The sequence below is a fragment of the Crocuta crocuta genome, unplaced genomic scaffold (genome assembly GCF_008692635.1).
Source record: "Crocuta crocuta isolate KB4526 unplaced genomic scaffold, BGI_CrCroc_1.0 scaffold30, whole genome shotgun sequence".
NCBI classification, from domain to species: domain Eukaryota; kingdom Metazoa; phylum Chordata; class Mammalia; order Carnivora; family Hyaenidae; genus Crocuta; species Crocuta crocuta.
The window spans coordinates 1,823,417-1,851,337 of record NW_027528345.1 but is presented as its reverse complement, the minus strand read 5'-3'; the positions used below and the strand labels follow the sequence as shown (position 1 = coordinate 1,851,337).

The window sequence follows — 27,921 nt, the reverse complement described above, 5'->3', positions numbered from 1 at the left end:
AAAGAAGGCCGACCCATTAGGGTAAAGGGAAGCATGATGGAGGAATGCAGAAGTTTCAGAAAATAGGAAAGTCAGCTGAAAAACAAATGCTATGCATGGCTCAGCAACAACTTCAGAAATATAGAGTATCTGTGAGTCTGTGAACAGATCAGAGATTTAGTGAAAAATACTTACAGCATTACACCTTTTCATAATTAAATATATATTCATATAATTCTTCAAAAATAGAACACAAAGTGATTTTTAAGAAAGTTAATCTATGCTAATATGCCCATTTACTTCAGGGTAGGATTAGATGTATAAGAAATATCAAATAACAGATTTCAAAATGGCAATTTGTGATATTTTCAAATAACAAATGCACATTTTTAAATCGGCAGTCATTTTCAACAAATAAAATGACTTCTTACCTCTTTCAGTTTATTATGAGCAAGATGTAGTTTCTCTACCCTTGACCACACATGTGCTTTTTCGCTCAAGTCCAAGATGCTGATCTGATTAAAACTGAACAAGAGTTCCCTTAAGTTCAAAGATTTCCAGCGTGCAGGACTTGGCAGATACTGAATATCATTGCTGCTCATATCTAAGGACCGTAAGCTAAAACAATACAATGTCAAGATAGAAACCAAATGAGTGCTGCCAAAATACGTGAAATAACATCACAAGTAATTTTCACCAGAGACACAACTTTAAAACTAGTATTATTCATATTTAGGTATGTATGTGTTCTTTTATGTGTATAGAGATATATATGGACTAGAAAAAAAGTATGTCTCATTAGGAACATTTAAATGAACAAGGACCATTAAAAACAAAATTGAAGCATAATTTCCTTACTTTAGAAGCATAAAAATGTCAATCTTAGAATGAAAGTCCAAGTGTTTAACAATGTTTATGATGCATGAGAAATCATAATTAACAAAGGCAAAAATGGTAATTTCTATGCACGATTTATAAGTATGCCTTCTATACAAGAGTTACAAATATGTAGCTACTCCCTTTTCTGTTCTACTTCCCTCATTACTGGAAGGATTCTTCAGAGGTTATGTCCTAAAGCTAATTAATAACATGCATGGGCATAACCTTTTAACAGCTTGTCTCAGTGTGACAAATATCACAACACTGAACATGATGTCTTGGATACAGCAGGCGCAGAGCAAACTGGTTGCTTTCATGCAGGAGTACACTACCCCAAAGTTTGCAGGGACAACAGAAAAGCACATGTCACATATAAGCGTACGTGTGTAGGAAGAATAAAGACAGTCAGTGGTTGTGATATATTTGAGTATGTAAAGGTTGCCTGGACTTTTGCAGTTATATACTGATCCCTTTCATACAACATATTAGAGCCATGGTGAATTGGTTCTAACTAAGCTCACGTAGTTGTACAGCCTTCTAGACCAAGATACGGGTCTACACAACATCATTTTTGCTCTTATTTTACAATGATCCTGGATTTTGCCCTAGCTATCTCATAAAGATGTGTGAAAATAAGAAAATTAACGGGACTGCTTTAGAGAAAAGATATGCCTATCTAACAAACAATACAACTTAGATAAAGCTAAGAATCACCAGATTGTTCAAAAACAATCCCTGTTAACTTCAATGGGGACTTAAACTGGCCAACTGCATATTGTTTTGTTTCCAAGAAATTTGTTTTAAAGATTACATACAAAATGCTAGAAATGTATATCTAGAGATGTTGCCTAAAAGTATAGCGTAATTAAGGGCTGAATAATATTTTTAGTTATCTGGGAAGAAACCTTCTTTATGGCAATGTATCTGCTAACTACCTTTCATAAGTATTTGACTTTCCAGCACATCTTCAGGAACATACTATGTTTTTTTATTTTTATTTTTTATGTTTATTTATTTTTGAGAGAGAGAGACAGACAGACAGACAGACAGAGACAGAGACAGAGCATGAGGGCGTGGGGCAGAAAGAGGGAGACACAGATCTGATGCAGGCTCCAGGTTCTGAGCTGTCAGCACAGAGCCTGACATGGGGCTTGAACTCATGAACTGTGAGATCACGGCTTCAGGTGCTTAGCCAACTGAGCTACCCAGGTGCCCCTGGCATATTATTATTCTTAAAATATAGGACTACCTGTCTTCTAGAGGTGCCTATATGTACGAGTTAAGACTAGAAGGTTGAGGCACCAATGTTTAAAAATTGTGATTTTGGCCAAGTTACTTCATCTCTTTAATAAAATAATGTTATCATTATAAAGTGGAAATAATAACAGCACCTATTTCACAGTTTTATTAGGACAATTAAAGACAGGATCCACCACTGAGCAGTTAAAACGGTGTCTGACATATTCTAAAGCCAGACTGAAATTAACTATTATACATCTGTTTGACATCTTCCATGGCTATATTATAACTAAGCATTACTTGCCTATACATATATTTGCATATATACACTTATGGATTTGGTTTATAATATAAGTACAACCCAAGTACAATGGTATTTAAGATGACACAGGAAGTTTTCGTTTTTTGATGAAATTAATTAGAAACATCCCCAAATACCTGGAGCTATATAAACTGTCCTAATCTTCACCAAAAATGTCTTCACCAAACATTTCCCTGCCTCCGCGGTCTGGGCGAGATTCCCCCTCCCACCTCCACCCCTGGTACCCTTGTATAACCCTCAACTTTTCCTCACAGCATGTAGCTTAGTTATTGAATGCCTGTCTTCTGAACCCAATTACTTATTCCCTAAGGGCTTTGCTTTGCTCATTAGTGAGGGAATCACTCTATCTCCAGTTTTATCAAACATAAGTATAATTTCAAAGTTAATAATATCTTAGTAGTATATCAACCTCTGAAAACAAGCAAAATTTTAAAGTTAAAGTGATAGCCACTATATCCTCAATCGTTTGTAACAGTGCAACCATTACTTAACCTTAAATTGTTTCAACACAATAGCACCCTAAATTAATATAAAAGTTAAAAAGTCCAAGTAACAACTTGGGTGTTTTTTCCTAGTAAAAATCAAACATTCATAGATTTAAGAACATTAAACTGAAATCAATTACAATTATAAATCAATTGATATCCTAAATCAAAACCATGTTTCTGAAAGCTTTGTTCCAGCTCATGCGGTTTTAAAATTAAAATAACAAACTTACTGTGGAAGATTTAAAATTGCTTCTGGCACACATGTAAACCTGTTTTGGGACAATTTTAGGCTTGTCAGAGAAGAAGGCAAAAAAGGCATAGCAGCTAAAAGAAAAGGGAGAAAAGGGACATTTTAATATTTTAACTAGATTTCCATTAGACTTAACAATAAGACAGCTACCAAGGACCTGTCACTTAATTCAATTTCCATTTTCATGCTGACAAAAAAAATCTACTTTTAAAATAAGGTAATATCTTTACTTCTAACACTAAACATTAAAATAATACTCCATTCTTATATGAATATTTGCATCTGAAAGATAAACAATTATCCAAACATAAATCTATGCCCCACATCTGTACAGAGTAAAAATTGTTAGAATGTTCATTCCAAATATGTAATAGTATTGTGTACAAACATTATAAATTAATTCATATTATTCATAACTAAGTATAACAAAACACTTTGAAAACTAATACACAATACAATGTAAAGATAAAAATTCTTTACAGTAGCATCAAGTAAAAAGTCTTCTATGGGATAATAGCGGATGTTACTTAATAAAAACATTCTTTGACCATAAGATCTTAAGAGACTGGGGACACATTGAGTAAAATAAAGTAAAATATATCAGCGTTCTCAATATTCTCATATATTTTATGAACTTCCAAGAAGAAAATACAGCATGAAGTATAATAAATAAGACTCTGTGGAACACAACTTTGGAAACTGAACAAATCATTCAGCCTATTTGTCATCTGTAAAATAGTGCAGCTATACCAGATGAACTCTGAGATTCTTTAGAGATCTAAAACTCTATGGTTCTATGAAAGTGGCTTGAGAAATTACTTCTTAGCATTTTCAGTGGGTTATGCTTTTTCTAGTAAAATCTTCAAGGGTCAAAGTTCCAAAATACTGCTCAAGGCTGTTTTCCTGAGAGGCCGAAAAGGAACATGCTATTATTTTTCACCTATATCTAATTTTGGTAAAATAAATGACTCTCCACTTAAGAATTAAGAGGTTCAGATGTTGTATGGAAAAGACTCTCATAAAGTCAAAGAACTGAAACTACATTTCACATGGGATTATTTGTAATGGTTAATGGTCCTGCTCAGATATCCCCTCTCTAGGGTATCTTTCCAAATTTTAAGACCCTAAAACTACACAGCTGTATAGTGCAAAGTAAACAGATTTTTGAACTTGGTTGTATTCATGCTTTCACTACAACTAGTTAATTCATTCTACACTCCCAAATAAATCACACAAAAATCTCAGTTGATCAGGGATCATGCCTGTCCTAAGCTATAGGATTTTTATGAGATTCAGCTGAGATGACGTATGAATCAAGCCTCAGTGTTCTTGGGATGCTCTTCTTTCCAGATCCAACTTAAGTGTCAGAGGCACAGAAACATTTCCCTGCCTCCAGAGTCTGTATGTGATCCCCACAGAGGTACCCTCATAGCATCCTCAACTTTTCCTTGTATACAGAACTTAGCTTAGTTACTGAATGCCTATCTTCTGAACCTAACCACTTATTCCCTAAGGACAGAGACTGGGTTTGCCTTGCTCATTAGTGAGGGAATCACTCTATCCCCCATTTTCAGGTCCATAGTAGGAACATGGTCAATATTCAAGAGGCCTAGAAGAGGGAAAAAGGAAGAAAATATCATGCAAATTAACATAGATTTTATCATTATTAGCTTCTGGAAGTTCCAGCAAAATAAAATATTTTAGGGTAGGTCAAACTGTATTCTGCTTTTAAGCAGTATTAAAAATTAGTTTGCAGAGTCAGTCAGTATAGAATAGTCACATGGGTGGCAAGGTGCATGTGTCCTTTTATCTTCGTAAGGAAGATAAAATACTGGGCATCCCCATTTATTTCCATAAAAGTATTTTGTTTGTCCCTTAATACTAGAATATTCAGATAGACTACAAATAAACATAATTCCTGCTGTTTCACATGCTAAGAGAAAAATGGAGTATTTCCCAACTTTTAATAAAAGTGATGATCGTATAGCGTATTACTGTAGTATCTTGCAATATCAGAAGATGTGCTCAATGAATACATATTAACCTTATTAATCTGAAAACTATTAACTGATTAATTTTATTTCTAAAAGAAATAATAACAGTAACTATACTTAGAATCCAAACAATTGAGTAAACTTCAATTGGGCACTTAGTATTCCAGCTTCAATCAACTCATGCAGCCATACACATTTTTAGTTTCCTAGACTAAAATGAACCACAGTATAAGGACTATGTGGGAGTCCAAGGAACTGTCATCTTAGCTTATGACAACAGCAATCTGCTATAATTTTTTAATTGGAAAAATTTTTCACTATTAAAAATTTTAATTTTTAAGTTTTTAGAATTTAAAAATATTTTTAGAGTAGCTTCAAGTGTACAGAAATATTGAGCAGAAAGTACAAAGAGTTCCCATAAACCCCTTCTCTCTTCACCATCATTACCCCACCACACACACATTTAGTTTATTGTCAAGTTTATTGACAATAGTTTATTATCAAGTTGGTTTCCATATAACACCCAGTGCTCATCCCCACAAGTGCCCTCCTCCATGCCCATCACCCCCCTTCCCCTCTCCCCCACCCCCATCAGCCCTCAGTTTGTTCTCAGCATTCAAGAGTCTCTCATGGTTTGCCTGCCTCCCTCTCCTCCACTATTTATCCCCTTCTCCTCCCCCATGGTCCTCTGTTAAGTTCCTCCTAATCCTCCTATACGTGCAAACATATGGTATCTGTCCTTCTCTGCCTGACTTATTTGCTCAGCATAACGTCCTCAAGTTTCATCCATGTTTCTACAAATTGCCAGATTTCATTCTTTCTCATTGTCATGTAGTATTCCATGGTATAGATAAACCACATCTTCTTGATCCATTCGTCAGCTGATGGACACTTAGGCTTTTTCCATGATCTGGCTATTGTTAAGAGTGCTGCCATGAACATTGGGGTACATGTGCCCCTATGCATCAGCACTCCTGTATCCCTTGGGTAAATTCCTAGCAGTGCTATTGCTGGGTCATAGGGGAGTTCTATTATTAATTTTTTGAGGAAACTCCACACTGTTTTCCAGAGGGGCTTCCCCAGTTTACATTCCCAGAAACAGCCTCCCCCACACATTTTTATCCTTAATACTAGTAACCTGTATAGCTTGGTGTATTTGTTATAATTGGTAAGCCAATATTAATACATTATTATTAGCTAAAGTTCATCATTTCCAATAGACTTCACTCTTTGTGTTGTATGTCCTCTGGGACAGATGTATGATGACACGTACCCACTTTACAGTATCATACAGAATAGTTTCACTATCCTAAAAGTCCCACTCACCTCCTCATCCCTCTGTCCCTCCCTCCAAACTCCTATCAGTGGTTGTTCTACTGTCCCCAGTTCTATCTTATCCAAAATGTCATATAGATGGAATCATATAGTATGTAGCCTTTTCAGACTGGCTTCTTTCACTTAGCGATATGCATTTAAGTTTCTCCCATGTCTTCATGGCTTTAATCACTGACCTGTTAACTTTATATCTGAAACTCCCCCCATTATATTTAAATTGACATGCCACCTTTATATCCCCACCTAAAATGTCCATGTATGACTCATCCTCTAATGCTGGTTAGGAGGAGATCACATAGAACACTTACCAAGATAATTCATTCTGGCACTGAAACTCTCCACTTTAGGACACGCCTCAAGGAAGCCTTCCGATAGGGATGTAATGTGGTTTTTACTAAGGTTTAAAATCTTCAGTTCCTTCAGGCTTAAGGGGGAACATATTCCTGATATTTTATTTCTAGTTATAAGAAACAAAATGAGGATTAAATTGCATAAATTCATATGCTTTGAAGAAAAAAAAAACAATTTGCCTTCAAAGAATAGCATCAAAGCAGACTGATTAATTTTAAAATCAGTTGGCAAAATTTAAGTCAATTGACAGAAGTTATAATATAAATTCTCTCAGTCTCTTATATTATGGTTTAAAACCCATTAGTATAAAAATAATGTCAGCATATTTTGTCATTCTTATGAAACTTCAATGTAAGGCAACCCTATTGTATTTAATGAGCCCCTTTCTTACCCTTCTAAAATGAGCTGTTCCAATTTCTCTACCACATCACCAAGGTTCTCAGGAAAAGAAGACAGCTGATTATATGACAAGTTAAACTGTTTCAAGGTTGGGCACTTCACTGCAGGATCCAAAATCACTGAGGGGCTGATGTCGTTTCGAGAGATATCAAGGTTGGCAATACAATTCATTTTCAACAAGTAAGAGGGAAATGATGCAAATTTATTACTGTGCAAGTCCAAATGTGTCAAACACTTCAGGGTCTGGAAAGACAATATTTTAAAAATTCTCTAACTATATGAAAACCATCTGAAAAACTTAAAATTAGCTAATATTCCTGCCTTCCATACCTCTGGTAACTAGAACCATTTAGAGTTTTCCAAAAACCTGAAAACACAATCCGCAAGAGAATCTCAGTATAATGACTAATCCACCATCCCTACTATTAAATGGGTAAAAACCAGGAAAATATAATAGGTAAACTGTCAACAGCAATTCACAAAATCGGGGTTAAGAGCTTGATTGGGTTTTGTTTTGTTTTGGGTTTTTCTGTAAATTATTCCTGCAAAGAGTGAAATGGAAGCAGAATAAGCCTCAACAAGTATTTGAATTAATTAATGAATAAACAGTACAAAATAACCCAGAAATACATTTTTAAATACTAGCTTTTAGAAATTGTTATACATTTTAATGTAAATAAGATTTAACCACAAAAGTAGTCATTGTATATAGGTTTCATTTTAGGATTTCCTGTTTTTTTATGAAATTTTTTGTTTCAAATCTCTATATTCCATTTTTAAGCACTTTCTGAATTTACCATGATAATAAGAAACCTTCCATTTATATGTCAATTTTTTAAATCTTTGGTATAGACTATTGTCAAAGGGCTACAATTCAAAAATAATCTCTTCTCCCTGCTCTTCTTTATATACCAATATATTTATCCTCACAGAAATGCTAAAGTGTGACATGATTATAAAGCTTATTAATGGATCTTTGCCCCAGAAGTTGTTTCAAAATAACTTTCATTGCTTCAGATCCTACTAGATTATTCAAAAAAATATTTTTACATTATTTATTCCCAAATTTTAACCAGGAAATTTTTTGGTATAGACAGCTACAAGTGGTGATTTAAAAAATTTCCATCTAGTGGTGCCAAGTTAAAGTCTCCTTAAGAGGTTCTCAGCTGGTCTGGTCTTTAAATACCTTGATGTATCTCAACCTGTCAGGCTCTTTTCAAATTCTCTTTGTTTTAGCTAGGCTAAATTCTAGTTCTATTTTACTTACTTTGTAACATTTACTGAAGGTGTACCAAGTGTCAGTAATTAATTCAACAATCATCTACTGAGCCTTTACTGTATGGAAGACCTTACCAGACACTGAGAACAGACATGAACAAGTCTGAAACAGCTCCTGTTCTCAAGAAGTTAACAACTTAGTGAAGAGAATATACCTTCGATCAAAATTTATAAGTGAATGAGCATTGCAGGAAAGACATGGATGCCATGTAAATGTAAATCAGGTGGGGAGCCAACCTGGTCTAGAGGGAAAAGGGGAGAAGGAAAGAAAAGCATAAGGAAATGAGACCCTTGTGACTTGGAGGATTCAGACAGGCAAAGAGGGGAGAGGGAAAGAGTAAACACATTTTAGACACTGGGGTTGCAAGAAGATCATGTTTTTCTCTCTCTCCAAATACACACACTTTAAAGGAAAAACCGCCTTAAATATACGTAAAAACATGCAATGTTGCTTTAAAAAGTCTCAAATTATTGTAAACTTAATAGTTTAGAAAAAGGAAGAAAGATACTTTTTCATCAAACTTTGCAGCTCGGTCTAAGAATTCAGTTTAATAATTTAAACTATTTTATTAAGATTATTTTAACTCATCAGTGTATCTTCTTGGACTTCTGATCCACAGTATATAAAAATGATGAATAAAGTTAATATTCAGAGGACTACAGCATCAGCAGATCATTTAATACTTTAACTTTTGAAAACAGGAACTTTGAGCAAAAAGAATCAACTTTTAAGTTACATTAACTTGCCTTACGGATAGTTTAGTTGAGGCTCTATATTTTTGAGGCTCTATGTTTTTCCTTCATTAAGGAAATGAAGGCTTAGAGTAGCTGAAGTAACACATACTTTCTGTGAAACAGCTGGTAACTAAGCCAGAGCCAGAGCCATCAAACCAGGTCTAATAGTCTACCTGCTTTAAACAGGTTAAGCTGTCTTACTAGAATTAAATATTTGAAGGCATGATTACTGGATAGCCTTAATACATCCTACCCTGTACACATGTATCATCAGGACAGAACCCAGCAATCCTTTTAATCAGGTCCCCATCCTCAAAGATGCTCTTGACCACCACACAGACTGATACTAATGTGAAAACTATAAGAATGGGGGGAATTACTGTCCAATGATGCAGAAGTAGATCCTTCTTTATAAAGATTTAACCATGCAAGTTAGATAAAACTGCAAAAGCTCTTGAAATATCTTGAGTTATAAGGATAAATTAAATTTACTTCACACAGTTGTTGTGGAAAGCTCGTGAGTGCATTCTGGTGAAGCTCCAGCTTTTCAAGATGCTCCAAATGACCACTTATACAGCATTTCTGGCTTAGGGCATCAATGTCTCTTAGTTCATTTGCTGAAAGGTCTAATGATGTAATATATTCTCTCTCAGAAGCCAGGGAAGAAATGCTGTCTGAATGCCTCATATGGGATTGAAGTTTTGATGACCCTTTTGTCAAAAACAAACAAATAATGGAAATATAAGCAAATAATTTAAGTTCACTTGGTAAATATTTACTGATCACCTACCAACATCAGGCTCCCTTCAAGGCACTGGAGATTCAGTAGAAAACCAAACTACAGAGCTTATGTTCCAGTGGCAGAGGTGGACAATAAATGATACATATTTAATCAAATGGTATAAGTAGTATAAAAAAAAAAACAATAGACCTGGAGAAGGAGATGAAGAGTTGCATTGTTGAGGGTGCTATTTACATTTCAGAAAAGTAGTAAGAAGGATAAAAGAGTTAGTCCTACATAACATCATAAAAGGGAAAGTTTTAAACTTATAACTCTATCTCATTTTTCTAAAGTATGTGATATCGTTAGGCACATATGATTTGAAGGTTATGTACAATGAAATTAACACCAGAAGATTTGAAAAGAGGAAATTTAACAAAGTACTGTATTTCCTCAAAACATCTATTTATTCATGATTATTTTCAAATACTTACTGAGTGAGTCATCTGAAGACAATACTTTTCTTCTTCGCCTCAGCAAATCTTCATGATCAAAAATGGGCCCCTATTAAACATATAGGCATTTATAATAAAATCACCGTCATTTCTTGCAGAGAACAGGACAGTTTCCTATCTGGTTCCCTTAAGAATCAGTGTAAGATTTCTAGTAAAAGTACTCAGAGGACCAAGCCACAACGTAAAACAGAGACTTAACCTGGGCTTCATAGACAGGGAACTTTGGGGGGAAAAAAAAAAAGATAAATCATTTTGAAGTGTACTTAGAACACATATGGCCTCAAAAGCGCAAGAGATATATATTTAAAATGGTTTGTACATACATATATTCATCATATAAAGTTTTCATATATTAGGGAATTGCTATACCAGTAGCTCCTAGCTTTGACACATGATTTCAGTTATCAAGAGAACACCAGTAACAAAACACACAACAGAATCACAATTAATCACAACTTACCAATGAACTGGAATGTCTCTGCAAATTTGGTGAGCAGCGCTGCAAGGCACGATCTCGGTAAAATTCTCCTACACTAATTGAATTGGATTTTCTTTTTACAAGAAATGAGCCTTCGCTTCCTATTTTTAAATGATAAAATAAAAGCAAATAAGAAATGCTGACTCAGTTATAAGATGCAAGTATCACAGTAGAATCATAAAAGATAACACATATGTTCATTGAAGGAAATTGCCCAGCTCCCACTGTAGCTTTAAAATAGAAATAATGAACTATGTTGGCTTTTCATTTTCAAATTTCAGCTACATTTCTCTTCATCCATAAATATTTATTGGGTGGCTATCTTAGAGCAGACACTGAAAAACTGATGAATAAAGATAAGCAGGAAAAACAACCCACATCTCATCTGAGCTCATAGTTACAGTAGGAAAAAGTCAGTAAAAAAATAGTTACATGCTATAATAAATACATATAGGTATAGGAAGCAAAGAAAGTTTGCACAAAAATCTGATCAATGTTATTCTTTTTGGTTGCTTTTAGCAACTTTTCACATCTTATTTAAATAATGGAATCACACTAAATTATTTAAATTTAGCGATCTTGACAACATCTCTATTTAAATTTTATATTATATGGTTTCATTAATTGAATGACATTAAAGTAAAATAATGAGTTTAGCTGGCAATATTCTCCTGAGAGATAGGAGAGGAGAATTACTCAGAGCCTGGAGCCTGCTTCGTATTCTTTGTCTCTCTCTTTCTCTGTCCCTCCCTCACTCACGTTCTGTCTCTCTCTCTTTCAAAAACAAATACACATTTTAAAAAACCCTTATTTATTTATTTATTTTGCGTATTTATTTTGAGACACGGAGAGCGCAAGTAGGAGAGGGGCAGAAAGACAGAAAGAATCCTAATTGGGCTCCGCGTTGTCAGCACAAAGTCCAACATGGGGCTCGAACTCACAAACTGTGAGAATCAAGAGTCTGGCACCATGACTGAACCACCCAGGCACCCCGAGAAGAACAACTTTTAAAATTGTGGATTTGGGGAGCTCCTGGGTTGCTCAGTTGGCTAAGTGACTCTTCATTTCTGCTCAGGTTGTGATCTCAAGGTTGTGAGACTGAGGCCTGCAGTGGGCTCTGTGCTGAGCATGGAGACTGCTTGAGATTCTCTCTCTCTCTCTCTCTCTCCTTCTTTCCTCTGCCCCTCCCCTGCTAGCACTCTCTCTCAAAAAAAACCCCCCAAAAATGAAAATTATCCATTTTCAACAAAATAAGGATCAATAAATAAATTATAAGGACAAAAATAGGGAGACAGTACTTAAAAATTAGGAGATTATAAATTCTAACACTCTTTATCTTACAAGCATAAAGAATGAATTGTAAGTGTCAATACAAATTATAAAATCTATATATCCAAAAAATCAATTTTGTAATATTTATATAAATCTTAAAAATGATACTAACACTTCCTACTTGGTTCACTATTAAAATTTAATGTAGCCTATAATTTTAATTATTTCATGCTTAAGGATCTTAATAAAATAGACTCCATTTAATTACATTTTTATATCTTATAATTATTACATTTTCGTATCTTATAATTATTACATTTTCATAATTATCCCATTTTATATTTGTGAAAGTTCTATTAGCATATCATTTGTAGAAGCAATGAAGGCATTTTATAATTATTTTTATGTCAGCAATTCTAACATTTTTCTTTATTTAAAAATACTTAATGAAATGACAATAAACCATGAAGAGAAAAAGTACTTCATGAGAATTCTTCTTTCAGGCATGATGGAGTAACAGACACCAAGCCTGCTCTCTCCCAAAAAACAACTAGAAACTTGGAAGGAATATTTTAGGAGGCCAGTGCCTTATCCATTAGGCAACTGGGGCCTGCTGGAAGAAATATTTTAAACAACTGGTTTCAACACTGGGCAACACAGTTCAGGATGGTGTAGTGCATGAAAGAAGGGAGACAAATTCTGTAAGCCTTATGATCACCCCGGCTTTCTGCCTGAAGACCATTAAGGGCCACAGGCACAGTGAGCGGGAATTTAAGAAAAGCCCAGTGGTTTTCCTGAGATGAAGAGATGGAGATCAACACTCATAGAAACAAACTAAGCTGGGAGCTCTGGGGCAGAGTCGTGAAAAAAGAGCTTCAGTAATTGGTACAGGGGTTTCCAACACATTTGCACTCTAAGAAATGTAAAAAGGAGTTCTTCAAGGGGAAGAAAATGAGACTAGATGGACCAATATGGAGGGTTTAAGTCACCAAAGAAATTATAATCCTTAATTTTTGTGCATTCAGTAGCAAAGCTCCACAATACAGAAAGCATAAAAGGATGGAATTGAAAGAATTAACAAATCCATGACTTCAATTTCAACATTTCTTCGTCAAATACAGTAAGTAGAAAGAAAAATTCGTAAAGATACAGAAGACCTAAAAAATGCTACCAATTTGACCTGACCGCACAATAGCTGAATACATATTCTTTTAAGTGACGCATAGAACATTCACCAACATAGACCAGACAGTAGTCCACAAAGCAAGTCTCAATAAATTGAAAAGACTATACATTAGAGTAGATTCTCTGACCATGACAAAGTTAAATATGAAATCAATAAGAAGGGGTTATTGGAAAAGTTTACAAATATTTGGAAAACAAACAACACTCTTCTAAATAATCCATGAATCCAAAACGGCCACAAAGGTAATCAGACCATTTTCACCACTGAATGTAAACAGAACATATAAAAATAGTGGGATGCAGCTAAAGGGGTCCCCAAAAGAATTTGTATTCATCTTAAATGTTTATACTGGAAAATAACAAAAAGGTCTAAATATCAGGGTTGTAAGCTTCCATATTAAGAATCGATAAAAAGAAGAGCCAAATCAAATCAAAATAAGCAAAATAAAGGAAATAAAGATTAATGCAAAAATCAGTAAAAAAGAAAATGGACAAATGACAGAGAAGAATCAATGAAACAAAATCCTGATTCTTTGAAAAGATCAATAAAATTAATAAACTTGAGCTAAAGAACAAGCAGACAGAAAGACACAAATTAGCAACGTCAAGAATTAAAGCATCTTTAGGTCTAGTAGAAACTGTGTTCTGTTGATGGGGGGGGTCTGTGTGATTGTTCGGGTATACTGCAACAACCTTTTTATCTGGGAGCTCCTGTGTTATTTAAATATCTCATTCTTTTTTTTATATTTTTTTAATGTTTTATTTATTTCTGAGAGAGAGAGAGAGGCAGCGTGAGCAGGGGAGGGTCAGAGAGAAAGGGAGACACAGAATCCGAAGCAGGCTCCAGGCTCTGAGGTAGCTGTCAGCACAGAGCTCGACGCAGGCTCCAACCCATGAACCGTGAGATCATGACCTGAGCTGAAGCCGGATGCTTAACCAACTGAGCCACCCAGGCGCCCCATAAATATCTAATTCTAAAGTTGTACAAAGTGTCACATTATACTATCTGCGGGTTGTGCTTTCTAGGCAGGTCTATCTATATTGTATATTTTTTGGAAATCTTTATTTAATTTCTTGGAGATCACTGTGAATGGATCAAGAAATCCAGGATAGCCATTTCTTTAATAACCATTTAAAACCTGTTCATTTCATTTAAGTGGGACCCTTAACTTGTCACCAAGCCGGACTCTATTTAAAACAAATTTGAAACTACTAGAGACCTATATATGTTCAATCCTGTTTAAAGAGAAAGCTTCTAACTCAACACATTAACCAGTTGTAAAACCTAGACCTTTATCAACACCAGGTAAGGAATTTCAGAACTCATATACAGATAGACAATAAAGTCATGCAATTTGAAAAGCAGTGTTTAATTATGAAAGAGCTCCCAAGTTCTTTTTAAAGTTGATCTAATAAAAATGATGCATAAATGTTCTTGGAAAAAAGAATTAAAGATCAGGTATCTCTTACAAAGGTTAATGGGATAGTAAGAGAATTATTATGAATAAATTAAATATATTTGACAATTGTGTAAAATGGACAAATTATCTGAAAGTTGCAAATTACAAAAACTCATACAAGAAGTAATAGAAAATCAAAATGACCATAAGGCTATTAAAGTTATTAAATTTATGATAAAAATAGCACGCCCCCAAAAATAAATTTCCAAACCTACATAGCTTTACTGCTGAAGTCCATCAAACACTTAAGAAGAAAATAATTACCTTTCTTATACAAAAATTTTAAGAAAATAGTGGAGTTGGAAACACTTCCAAATTCATTTAAGAGAGGCTAGCATTACTCTCGTAATTATAAAGAAACATAAAACTACAGACCAATACTCCTCACAGATGCAAAATGCTTAACAAAATTTTAGAAAATCTAATTCAATAATATATAAAAGGATAATATATCATAACCAAGTAAGATTTACCCCACAAATGCAAGTTTGATTTAACATTAGAAAGTCAATCAACAAAACTAACCATATTAACAGAATAAAAGAGAGAAATGCCCATTTCAACAGAGGCAAAAAAGCATTTTCCAAAACTCATTAGTAATAAAAAGACCCAGCAAATAATTACAAGAATGGAACTTCCTCTACTTGATGAAGGGTATCTATGAAAAAAACTATAGATAATATCATACTTAATGATGAGAGACTGAATGCTTTCCCCCTAAATTTGGAAAACAGAGAACAATGCCTACTCTGACCACTTCTATTCAACAAAGTACTAGAAGCCCTGGCCAATGCATTAAGACAAGAAAAAAAAAAAAAAAGACATATAGATTAGCAAGTGGCCTTATTGTGAACATAGAAAACTCTATGAAGTCAACAAGAAGCTGCTAGAAACATAAGTTAAGCAAGGCCACAAAATGCAGTATTAATACACAAAGGAATCAGCTATATTTCTCTATGCCATCAGTGAACTATTGGAAAAATGAACTCAAATACAATACTATTTATAATACCATCAGAAAACATACAATACAAAAAATTAGAGAAACTGTAAATAATAAATAAAAATATATATAGTCATATGTCAAAAGAGTCATATTATTAAGATATCAATTACCCTAGATTTATTATAGATTTATCTAAAAAATTATTGATATGTTAACTCTATATTATGTAATATTAATAGTATATAATGAATATGGTAATTCTACATTAAATGTACATATTTAAATCTAATAAAAACTCCAGCATAAAATTAATTTGTTTACTCAAAATGTATATGGAAATGCAACAAACCTAGAATAGTGAGAGCAATTTTGGAAAAAACAAACAAACAAAAACCACCAGAGACTTACACTATCTGATTTCAAGAGCTACTATTAGGCTAAAGTAATGAAGGCAGTATGGCATCAGCATAAGGATGAAGACATAAATTAATTCTACAGAATAAAGAATGCAGAAATAGAACTACACTTATATGGTCAATTAAATTGGATTTAAATTAAAATGCCATTAATTTAATGAAGAAATACAGTATTTTTCACAAAATGATGTTTAAAAACTGGATATTCATATGGGAAAAAAAGTACTGTCAACCCTTCACTGACACACATAAAAATTACTTAAAATGGATTATAGACTAAATGTAAAAGCTAAAGTTTTAACACTTCTATGAGGAAACCTGGGGAAAATATTCACAAATTTGGGATAGGAAATATTTCTTAAATGGAATAAAAAATGCACAAACCATAAAAGAAAAAAACTCAAAAACTGTACTCTATCTAAATTGAAAACCTACGCTCTTTAAAAAAGACATTAAATAAAATGAAAGACAAATAATGATCAGGAGAAAATATGTGCAATTTATATATTGTCAAAGGACTTTTACCTAAAATATAAAGAACTCTTATAATATAAAGAGCTCTTGTAATACTATAGTAAGACAACACCCCAACTAAAAATTAGCAAAAGTTTTGAACAGATACTTCACAAAATAAATATATGAACAAAATAAATATATGAACTGTCAATAAGAACATGAAAATATTCTCAATATCTACAGTCATCAGGGAATGAAAATAAAGCGCAAATGACCTAGGACTACACCTTCACTAGAACAGCTAAAATTAAAGTGCCTGATGATATCAAGCAGTATAGTGTGACAAAGATGTACAACAACTAGAAAGTTCATATTGCTGAAGGAAGCACAACATGGTATAACTACTTTGGAAAACAGCCAGACTTAAAAGAGAACATACTGTATCATCCTATTCATATGAAACTTCAGAAAATACTAATTTAATCTATAGTGACAGAAAGCAGATCAGTGGTTGCAGGAACAAAGGATTGGAGGATTTATGAAAAGGCATAAAGGAACTTTTATAGGTGATAGAAATTTTGCATAATTTAATAATGTTGATGATTGCATGGATGTACAAAGTTTTCAAATTCCATGAAAACACACACTTAAAATGGGTACATTTTATTTCATATTAATTATATCTAAATAAAGTTGGATTTTAAAAAACACTTGGGCCAAAAAAGAAAATATTTGGGCCAGAGATTTGGGGATTTGGGGAGAACTCTTATTGTACGCCCTCTCAAATACCTTCATGGGTTAATCATACCATGTTAATAAAAAAGCACTACACCCCATGTTTACCAAATTGCATTATGTTAAATATGTCTGTCCTAGTTACTGTCATTATATATATTGCCATGTCAATTATTTTAAGTTATTTCAAAGGTGTTATTAAAATATTAATATTACTTTAATTCTTCTAAAGGTAAAGCTGTTTTTATGAAGCATTTCCTATTTGGCAAGCATTCTACCAGACATTTTACATACATTTTCTCTAATCCTTTACACACATTTTCTCTAATCCTGGAAGGTTGGCAACAGTATCTTCAATAAGGGTGAGGGGCTTACAAAGCCACAAATGGATCTTGTCAATGATGGAACATGGAATCCAATTCTAGTCTGATTCAGAGTGTTTTCACTACATTAGTCATCATTCACAGATCATGGTCAATATTCTAATACTTCAGAAGTGCAGATACATTTTCTTGACAGTCATTGCATTAGCTGGAATTAGTTAGCATTAACTGCTTCCAATCATGAACACGTTTCCTCAAGTCTTCCAAATGAATTAAATCAGGTTTTAAAACAATTATTCTATTGTTCAATACCCGTGCATAAATGTTTTAAAACACAAAGGGAATATTTTTTCAGAATAAATACCTTCACTATCCAGGTCATCACTTTGACCAAACACACTGTCCACATAAGAGTCTGGAATGAAGGTCCATTCATCAAATTTATCAAGTACTTCTTCAGGAAAATTCTCATCGCTGCCTGAGGCTGCTCCTTCCTCCACAACACTTTTCATCTGATATCTGAGCACCATTCTTGCTAGGATGGATCCTATATCTACAGTAAAAAGATATACCAGCAACTCAGAAATCAACAAACATAAACACAGATCATACCAAAGTTCCTTACATACCCTCATACTTCAAGAGAAATTTTTATTTTTCTTTCCAAAGTCACTTTATAACCATGACATTGCATAAAAAACAGGCAGTGAATTTAAATTTTTTAGAAATCATAAAAATTTACTCAAAGCTTTGGTGTAGGTGACAAAACTGAATATTTATGAAATGAACCTGACCTGGGAAACAGCCTGGGCTTTGAAGTCAGACAGACCTGTGCTCAAATAACAGCAATAGCACTTGCAAGTTACATAAGCTTTCTGAGTGTCAGTTTCTTCACTTGGGAAGTGGAGACGACAACATAGGGTTATGGAAAAGATTAAAGGAAATGGTGCATATAGAATGTTTAGCACAATGCTTAGAAAACAGAAGATGCTCAACAAATGATACAGTTACGTTTTTATCAACTATTTGCTAAGTGGGAAATTTGGTGGAATTTAAAAGTTAACATACTCCTATTTTATTATATCTTATATTATGCTCTATTATAAAGAAATAAGTTGGCATAGCTCTCATTGTGTTATATACAGCTTGCAAAATTTCTTCATATATTACTTTCATAGCACACATGACATGGTATGAGGCTCAGCCAAGTAGTACTTGAAAAATGATTTAAAGCTATGAATCCAAAATGTTCTTTACTCATAACTATGGTCATGCTTCCACTCAATCAAATGACATGATTGTATTTTTTAATTAGGTGAGACTTATCAAAGGTAAAAAAAACTTCACATAGAATAAAAGGAATACAGTGGATAGTAAATCTCCCTTCTTCCCTCTCCAGTGGGCCCACAATCCTTGTTCATCAGAAATCAGAGATTCAAGTAAGCAAGCTGTTGGGAGGAGATTGCTTGAAGTGATAGAACATGGGATCTAATCATATTTCATTAGTTTCCAAAGTCCCCAGAGGAAACCAAGTAATGCATGTCTGGGGTTTTTCTTATGACAGAGTCTTTTCGTATTCAAATGTTTGTGACTACCATATCTCAACTGTGTTTTCACCAACATGAGTATACAAAAAACGCTGCTCTGTGCTCTTTTATTTTTATTTTTTTACTTAATAATGCACTCTCTATCTGAACATTTGGATCTGTTAGATGTTTTTTTTCTCCAATGATTGCAAAGCATTCCACTGCATGAATGTCCCATGATTGATTCAAATAGTTCCTTTTGAAGGATACTTGGGCTTTTTCTCCTAATCTCTTGCTATTATAAACAATATTTTATTGTGAACCCTTGCACATGACTTTGTGTGTACCTTAAACATGCCTATATCATGGATTCCTGTCAGTATGTAGCTGGTCAAAAAAGTATGGGTGTGCATTTAAAATATTAATGGATATTGCCAGATTGTCCTCAAAAGAAGATAATTTTAATTCATATCAATAATGTGTGAAACACCTATTTCCACATATGTTTATCAACATAATTAATTACCAAATTTTTATTTTTGTCAATATTATAAATATTTAATGAGCCCTACAATGCACAAAGTACTAGTTAGATGCTAAAGTTACAACACTGGAAAAAAAATGACATTGACTTTATGATGCATGTAATCTACCAAAAGGTAGATCATAAAAAGAAAAAATACAATTATATAATGTCATAAATGCTAGTACAGGTAAGAAACAAGGTGCTACAGGAACATGGAGAAAGATCTCCCACACAGATTTCACGTGGGTAGGAATGTTTTCTTGTAAAAAGTGATTTGGGGCTGAAGCAAAAAAAAAAAAAAAAGAAGAAGAAGAAGAAATAGACAAGTGAGACAGAAGATAAGGCAGTTAGGTAGCTAGATTAACACTGGAAGAGTATATGACACATTTAGGATATGTAGGGAAGGGGGAGCCTGAGTGGCTCAGTCAGTTAAGCATCTGACTCTTGATATTAGCACAGGTCTTAATCTCAAGGTCATGAGTTCAAGCCTCATATTGGGCTCTACACTGAGCATGAAGCCTACTTTTTAAAAAAGAAGGGAGAGAAACTTAGGGAACTTCAGCCTAACCGGGTCTTCTAGGGCCCACCAGAATGCTGAAAACCTGGAATTTGTAGAGGCACTAATAGGCATGGATAGATACTTTCTTCCAGCAGCATTTGCAGCTACCTTGCTGACGGGGAGGGAGTGAACAGGAATAAGGTATTGCCAGGTAAATGCCTCAGAAAAATGACAGTAAAGCAAACATGTTATTAACAAGAGAGTACTTAAGGTGAAGATCATTGTAGGGAAGGAAGCAGTCATGAAAGTGAGTTAACAGAGGGAAACAGGGAGCTCAAGCTTTAAAAACACACCTAGTGTCAGTGACTGACATCTGAAATGACAGAAATCTTAATAGGAGATGATGCTAACTTGTCATTAATATACTCAATACACGCAAAATACATATTAACTTGAAAATTTAAAGAAAATACCTCTTTAACTGAAATATTGAAAAACTGAAAATTAAATATGTTAACATGAAAATGCAAAGTATCCATGTGTGTAAGTTTCTGCATATACATTTTAATGAATATGTATATGTAAGCATATAAAAATCTAGTAAGAAAATCTACATTGATAAGGGACAAAATAGTTATTTTCTTCCTTATGTTTTTATGCATTTTTCTATTCTTAAAATGAGCATGGATTACTTTTATAAAAAAAATATATGTTTCTTTAAAGAGCAACTACTCAGAAACATCCCACTCTTCCGCTCTATCTTTATAAAATATTTGCTAGGTCATAAAGAATTAAACACAATAACACTCTCAAACATTTCATGACAAAAAAAGGTATCTCATGACAAGAAAAAAAAGATATCCAAACCTTCACAATATTTTTGGCTTAAGTTGTACCAAACTGAAATAAACCTAATGAAAATATTAGTGCTTAAAAGAATGCCAATAAAAACAAGACTTGGACAAAATCTTCCTGCTAATACTCACTTGTTTCTTTTCTTATATTGGATGTCCTATCTGGAAATAAAGGACCAAGCCATGAAGGTTCTATTTTTCCTATACAAAATCCTCCAAGGCAAATGCTATTATTGGCCAGATCCAGGGCAAGTCTCCGTAAGAGCAAGCTGATGATCTGGCTGTCACCTTTTCCGATGCTTATTGTCAGCGCTTTCCGGACATCCTGTTCACGGGATCCACTGGTCAGTAACAGTTCCACCAATTTGGGACTGCTCGCTTTCTCACACACCTATTAAAGGAAAAAAGAAGGCAAACATATTAAAAGCCTGTATGCCTTCCTTTTGGTCGACTGGTAAGTTGGATTTGGTGTGATTTTTCTCTACACCCTCATTTAGACAGAAACAAAATAAGGCAAAACACGTCCTTGAAATAGATTATGAAAATTCAATAAGGTTAGCACCACAAATATCAGAGGAGCATAAGCCAAATAATCTGCCACATGAGAGTCAGTTACCATGAAAAAGCCAACATGATAATGGAGAAAAAGCTCATAACACTTGAAGTCAGAAGGCCTGAGGCTCCACCAATGATACCCACTGATTACACCTTCTGGGATTCCATTTGCTCCTTGGAAGACATCTGGGAAACTAGTACCATACATAGTAAAGGCTACTGCACGAAGGAGGCTTCATGCACGAACATCTAACAAAATATCTAAATGAGAGTATGAACATTATAAAACTTGTAAATGCCACATACAAAGGCTTTTGGTTTTCCAGCACAAGAACCTGAATTTCCACAAAGAAATTTCTTGCCTGTTTTCTAGCTCCCCTGAATACTGTTTGCAGACATGTGTTCAAAGTAGGTTAGCAAGCTAAGTGCTATAAAAATTACAGTGACCACAGTAAGCAGAGGGAAGGCTTAGCAACCTATAGCATACTGGCCTACACAGGAGCAGCTTCTCCTGTGAAGGAGGTGAAGGAATGATGGCCTGTTAACAAGAAGATCAAAGTAATAAATAATAGCAACATTGTATGTTAGGAACAGTGCTAAATTCTGTGTACACTCGAATTCTAATCTTTATTAAAAACCATTTGTCAGGGGCACCTGGGTGGCTCAGTCAGTTGAGCGTCTGACTTCAGCTCAGGTCATGATCTCATGATTCATGGCTTTGAGTCCCACATTGGGCTCTGCACTGATAGCTCAGAGCCTGGAGCCTGCTTCATGTTCTGTGTCTCCCCCTGTCTCTGCACATAACCCCCTCAACTCATGCTCCGTCTCTCTCTCAAAATAAACATTTAAAAAAAGGCTTATGTCATAAAAATTATCATCCCCATTTTATAGATGAATATTTAGAAAAGATATATGATTTGTCCAAACTTAATAGAGGCAGTCAACAAGAGACTTGGATTTCAAGTCAAGCCTGTGCTCCTTTCACTGCCCAAAATTAAAGATTAAGACAAGACCATATGATCTAAGGTACCAGGTCAGGGGAAGGAGATTGGGGGAATTCCTGAATTCTCTAGAATTAATGTATGTTCAAGGGATTTGAGGAGATCATTCTGTAATTTGGTGGTACCAACTTAATGCCCACCAGTCTGTAGGTTACCTACCTTTAACCCATTCTCCCCAGAGCCACTCTCATACCTTTCTACTTTAGATATGAGGAGGTAACTGCCCTGTTTAAATATCTTCTAAATACCTCTGCTCTAAGACATTCCTCCAAATACAACATCAAGGTTTTTTTTTCTTAAAAACTCATTACCTTCAATTATAATATTTCTACTGCCTTAAATGTCTAATTCTGCTCGTCAAGCAAAAAGATGCTCATTCTTTTTTTTTTTATTTATTTAAGAGACAGAGAGAGTGCATGAGTGGGAGAGAGAGGCAGAGGGAGAGAATCCCAAGCAGGCTCCAGGTTCAGTGCAGAGTCCAATGCGGAACTCAACCCAATGACCCTGGAATCATGATCTGAGCCAACAACAAGACTCAGATGCTCAATCCACTGAGCTATTCAGACACCCTAAAAGATGTTCATTCTTGAAGGAACAGCTTCATAATCTCTTACACAGCATGTGCTTAGCTACTAAGCACTACACAGCTTGCTACTAAGTGCTTACCTACTAAACTACTACTTAGCTTGCTACTAAGCTCCCAGGTCATACACAATCTTTCTCCTCCAGACTCCCATCCCATTTGTTTAAACATAGCACGTAGCACACTAAACCAAAAATGCCCATCTGTTTCAAAACTAGAATGAAAGGCTTGGATGCTTTTGCAATTTAATCTGTACCTCTGTAGCCTAGTACAATGCTTAGGAAATATATTTAATTTAACCAGCAAATCACTAATATCCTATTTAAAAGCTCACAGGAAATTTGAAAGGAATGGGAGGAAGGGAGATGGAGGGGACAGAAGGACCCAAAAACTCAAGCACAAATGCCTTCTCTGTGGCCCAGCAAATTTTTATGTATAAATTGGCACTTACTGCCTACCTCATATTAAAATGATTTACATTTTGTCCTCTCTCCTTTCCCAGCACACACACACACAGAAAGAAATCACCATCCTTAAATAGAAAATCCCTTGTATATTCTTTACCAGTTATCTAGCATCATGCTCTCTACCTACAAGTTGCTCAATCCATTTTTATACACTATTTTCCTTGAGGACCCACAAGACCCAAGCTGACTTTAGATAAATGGGGATGAAGAAGACAGAGATGTATAAGAAAGCATACCAGACAAAAGAAAAGTTGGTTGAGTGTCCAACTCTTGGTTTCAGCTCAGGTTATGATCTCATGGTTCATGAGTTCAAGTCTCACATCAGGCTCTGTGCTAACAGCTTGGAACCTCCTTGGGATCCTGTCTCTCATGCTCTGTCTCTCTCTCAAAATAAATAAACTTTTAAAAATGTATAATACTATCTTTTGCAATCTTCTCTCTCATCTCCAAATTTATAAATAATGCAGCCATGATCAAAACCAAATATTTTAGACTAGCCTTTGAGAATCAATGAGCAACTCTCCTTCCTCTCCCCACTACCACCACCACTACCATGAGTCTATAGTATAGACAAGACTAAAGCAGGCATTTGAGAGGCTGACTTCCCATTACTTACTAGGAGAGTGTCCTTAGGCAAGTTATTTAACCTCTCTGTGCCTCAATTCCTTACCTGTATAACGGGAATAATACTAGAACCCACTCCCAAGGTTGTTGCAAGGGTTAAATCGTGTAAAGGACTCATAGCAGTGCCCAGGTGGTAATGAAGACAACAGTGTTTGTTATAACTTTTATTCAGACTTCATCACAGGTCTTCCCACCGTTATCTGATGGTTTTCATCTTTGGATCTCTACTCATGTATTTTCATGCCCAGTATCAGCCTTCCATATTCTTCTATATGAATCATGTATATTACATCATTAAATTCTCCTCAGAAAGCCTAGTAAGATTAACTCCATCATTGCTCCAAATAGTCCTTAATTATACAGCATTGGTACATAAATAGTGATTACCTCATTTTATACTAGTATCTAAAATAATGTATGTTCAATCTAGCCACAAAATGTAATCAATATTTTTTAGTGGCAAATAATCTCTGATAAGTATGATAAATTCTTTCAATTTGATATACCCATGGATGCAAAGATTTGATTTTGCTTAAAAAGATATAAATAAGTGCATTAAGTCCAAAAGAATGTGAGAAGAATAAAATAAAAAGCTCCTATAAAAGATTTGGGCAAATTGAGAGAAGAGTAGGAAGCATTTCCTGCTGGAAACTTAAAATTATTACACTCAAAAGCTTTTGTGTATGCTATTTCTCTAAAAAAGTTTAAGAGGAAATTTCTTTCAGTTCTTTGGCATATTCCAGTAATATTAATGTAAAGATGTATAGATCACACAAAAGATACACAGTAAAAATGCATTATGTTATTGAAGGAAATAATTTAATTATCTTTAATAATAGAGAAGCAACTATTTTTCAGGTGGATTTCTTAAATGAAATTTGACTAAATTTAAGTACTTTGATTATTTATTTGGTCTTAATATGCAAATTAATTGTGTATGAAAATAAGTTACAGGTTCAGTTTTTTTTTTATGTAGAGTGCTAATTAGTGCTAACTAATTTACAGTTGACAAATGGAATTTAATCCATAGGCAAGTGGGAAATTAAATAAAGTAAGGCTTTATTTTTTTTAACTTTTTTAAATGTTTTTATTTATTTCTGAAAGAGAGAGAGACAGACAGCATGAGCAGGGGAGGGTCAGAGAGAGAGGGAAACACGGAATCTGAAACAGGCTCCAGGCTCTGAGCTAGCTGTCAGCACAGAGCCCGATGCGGAGCTCGAACCCACGAACCATGAGATCATGACCTGAGCTGAAGTTGGACGCTCAACCGACTGAGCCACCTAGGCGCCCCTATAAAGTAGGGCTTTAAAGTAAATTACTGGAAAATATAGTACTCTGTTGGTTATTTAATAACGTACATTAAGTCACTACATAATTGCTTTGTTAGAAATATTATTAAATTTCTAGGAAATATACATGGTGTTACCTGAATGCTGTTATAAACTCTGAAATTTATACAATGTAAACCCTGAAATAACATGTAATGCACTTTAATACTTACTAAATTCATACCGTATGCAAATCAATGAGTTAGCTATTCTAAATGATACAAGATGAACATTGTACATTTCCACTTTCATATACCTCACAAAACATAAAAGACATATTGCATATATCACATATACTGTCATGGACTGAACAGAAGTAAATCTTTATTTTGTATGGAGGTCAGAGGTGCAGCGAGGGCTTTACTGAGGTAAGAGCATTTGGGTTAGATTTTGAAGGAAAAGTAGAACATTTATATAGAGGTGTTTGCCCAGTGCACTAGGGAAGGGAGAGAAGGAAGGCAGGGCCACAGTGCTATACAACCACGGGGGTGGACAGTGACAGGGATGTCAGTGTGAACAGTGTGCCCAAGGGTGTTCGGTACACTGCCAACATGACCACATGCAGTAGAACTGAGGAGAGAATTTTCTATGAGAGAAACTGAAAACAGAGAGACGATGGTTGAAAGTTAATCAAAACAAAACTATACGTTATGTGGAGTGTTCCTAGAGACGCACTGTAGGAGACACATTTGAAAAGTTACTTATCAACAAGGTAGGGAAAGTCAAGTAAAATGAAAGATTAGACCAGATATACCTAAAGGACCCCATTACCTCCGAAATTCTGTGAATCTAAACTCCTATTACAAATCACAAGCAATTGTGCAAAAACTGGTAAATTCTGTAGTAAAGAATAAAGGATGTAAGTAAGAGCTGTACGATGGTAGAGTAAAATAACAGAGAAAAAAACAAAATTAGGCCTTGAATATTTACCTGACAAATCAACGAAGTTGCCTCCTTTGTTCTATTGGCGTCTGCTCCCAACAGAAGCAAGCATTCAACCATGACACTGTTATTCTGATCACATGCTTTCTCTAACATCACACTTTTTAATTCATCATCCATAGCCAATTTTGCAAAGCACTTGCAACAAAGGTATAGAAACTGAAAAGAATGGAAACACGGTTTAGAGTGGGTTAAATCCATTAACAGTTAACATCTAGGTGAAAAACACTGTACCTGTTGATCCTTTTGTTCCATGATATTGGAAGACATCTGATGGAATATCACTGAATCAAAGGAATGATGCACCAGCAGGTTGGAAAAAGACACTGACAATTCCAGTATTCTCAAGATTGTCTGAAATCCCTGAGAGTGTGACCAAAATAATAACATAAGCAATTCTGGGGCAAAAGAATAAATAAATAATATAAAACAGAGAGTTTGTATGTGATACTTAACTAACTAGATAATATTTATTCGGTTTGTGCTCAAAAGCTGTAAATCTTGAAACACTCCTGTAAACAAACCTTGCTCTCTCATTACTAAGAAATATAACAGGCACACAAAGAATAAAATGCAAGTTAACAAACCATTGTCTAGCAACGCAGAAAAAAATACCTAATCCATTAAAAGTAAGCCATAGTTATAGGATGAAAGCAAGATATTAATTGATATTAGAAGAGCTGAATCAACAGGGCTACACACCCAAATCAGCCAGCAAAGTGTATTTTTTATTACAACACTGAAGGTTAGGTTCTCTAGATAGCCTGCTATTTCCCTAGCACTTTTGTGCCCTTTTTATGAAATTTCAACTTCAAAGAGATGAATATGTGCTCCTAGATTTCATTCATATTGAGTATATTTGAGAAAAGCTCTAAAGTTACTCTGAGGTTTACATCCTTGTAGCAAATTACTTATAAAGAACTCATCAGTCACACCATTACTTTTCAGAACTACCTCAGGCATATTCCTAAGTGTTGTCTGGGCTCTCTACTCATGAGATGGTTAAGGAAAGAATGAACTTTTGAGTTTCCTATTATTTAGCTTGGGGAGACTCATCAAAGATCAATTTAACTTTTAAAGTCTTGATTATCTTTCAATATAATACATTAATGAAATTGTCTAATATAATTATTATTTTGTGCTTTTAAGATGCNACCCTCCCCTGCTCACGCTGTCTCTCTCTCTCCTAGAAATAAATAAAACATTAAAAAAAAAAAAAAAAAAGATGCTGAATTTCTACAAATATTTACTGACATTTGG

At 34.5% G+C, this 27,921-nt stretch overlaps 1 protein-coding gene across 1 annotated transcript in view; it reads right to left on the bottom strand.

Annotated features, from left to right (window-relative positions):
* The window catches only part of LRRK2 (leucine rich repeat kinase 2), a 144,963-nt gene that overhangs the window by 65,286 nt on the left and 51,756 nt on the right, over positions 1–27,921 (bottom strand). Inside the window, exons 19-29 of the mRNA XM_077753653.1 lie at positions 26,896–27,024; positions 26,650–26,820; positions 21,294–21,552; positions 18,121–18,309; positions 10,946–11,064; positions 10,465–10,534; positions 9,742–9,959; positions 7,229–7,479; positions 6,795–6,943; positions 3,138–3,231; positions 411–597 (exon numbers count right to left, since the gene is read on the bottom strand). Coding sequence (XP_077609779.1) covers positions 411–597; positions 3,138–3,231; positions 6,795–6,943; positions 7,229–7,479; positions 9,742–9,959; positions 10,465–10,534; positions 10,946–11,064; positions 18,121–18,309; positions 21,294–21,552; positions 26,650–26,820; positions 26,896–27,024 — 1,836 coding nt within the window. The remainder of the gene's footprint in view (positions 1–410; positions 598–3,137; positions 3,232–6,794; positions 6,944–7,228; positions 7,480–9,741; positions 9,960–10,464; positions 10,535–10,945; positions 11,065–18,120; positions 18,310–21,293; positions 21,553–26,649; positions 26,821–26,895; positions 27,025–27,921) is intronic.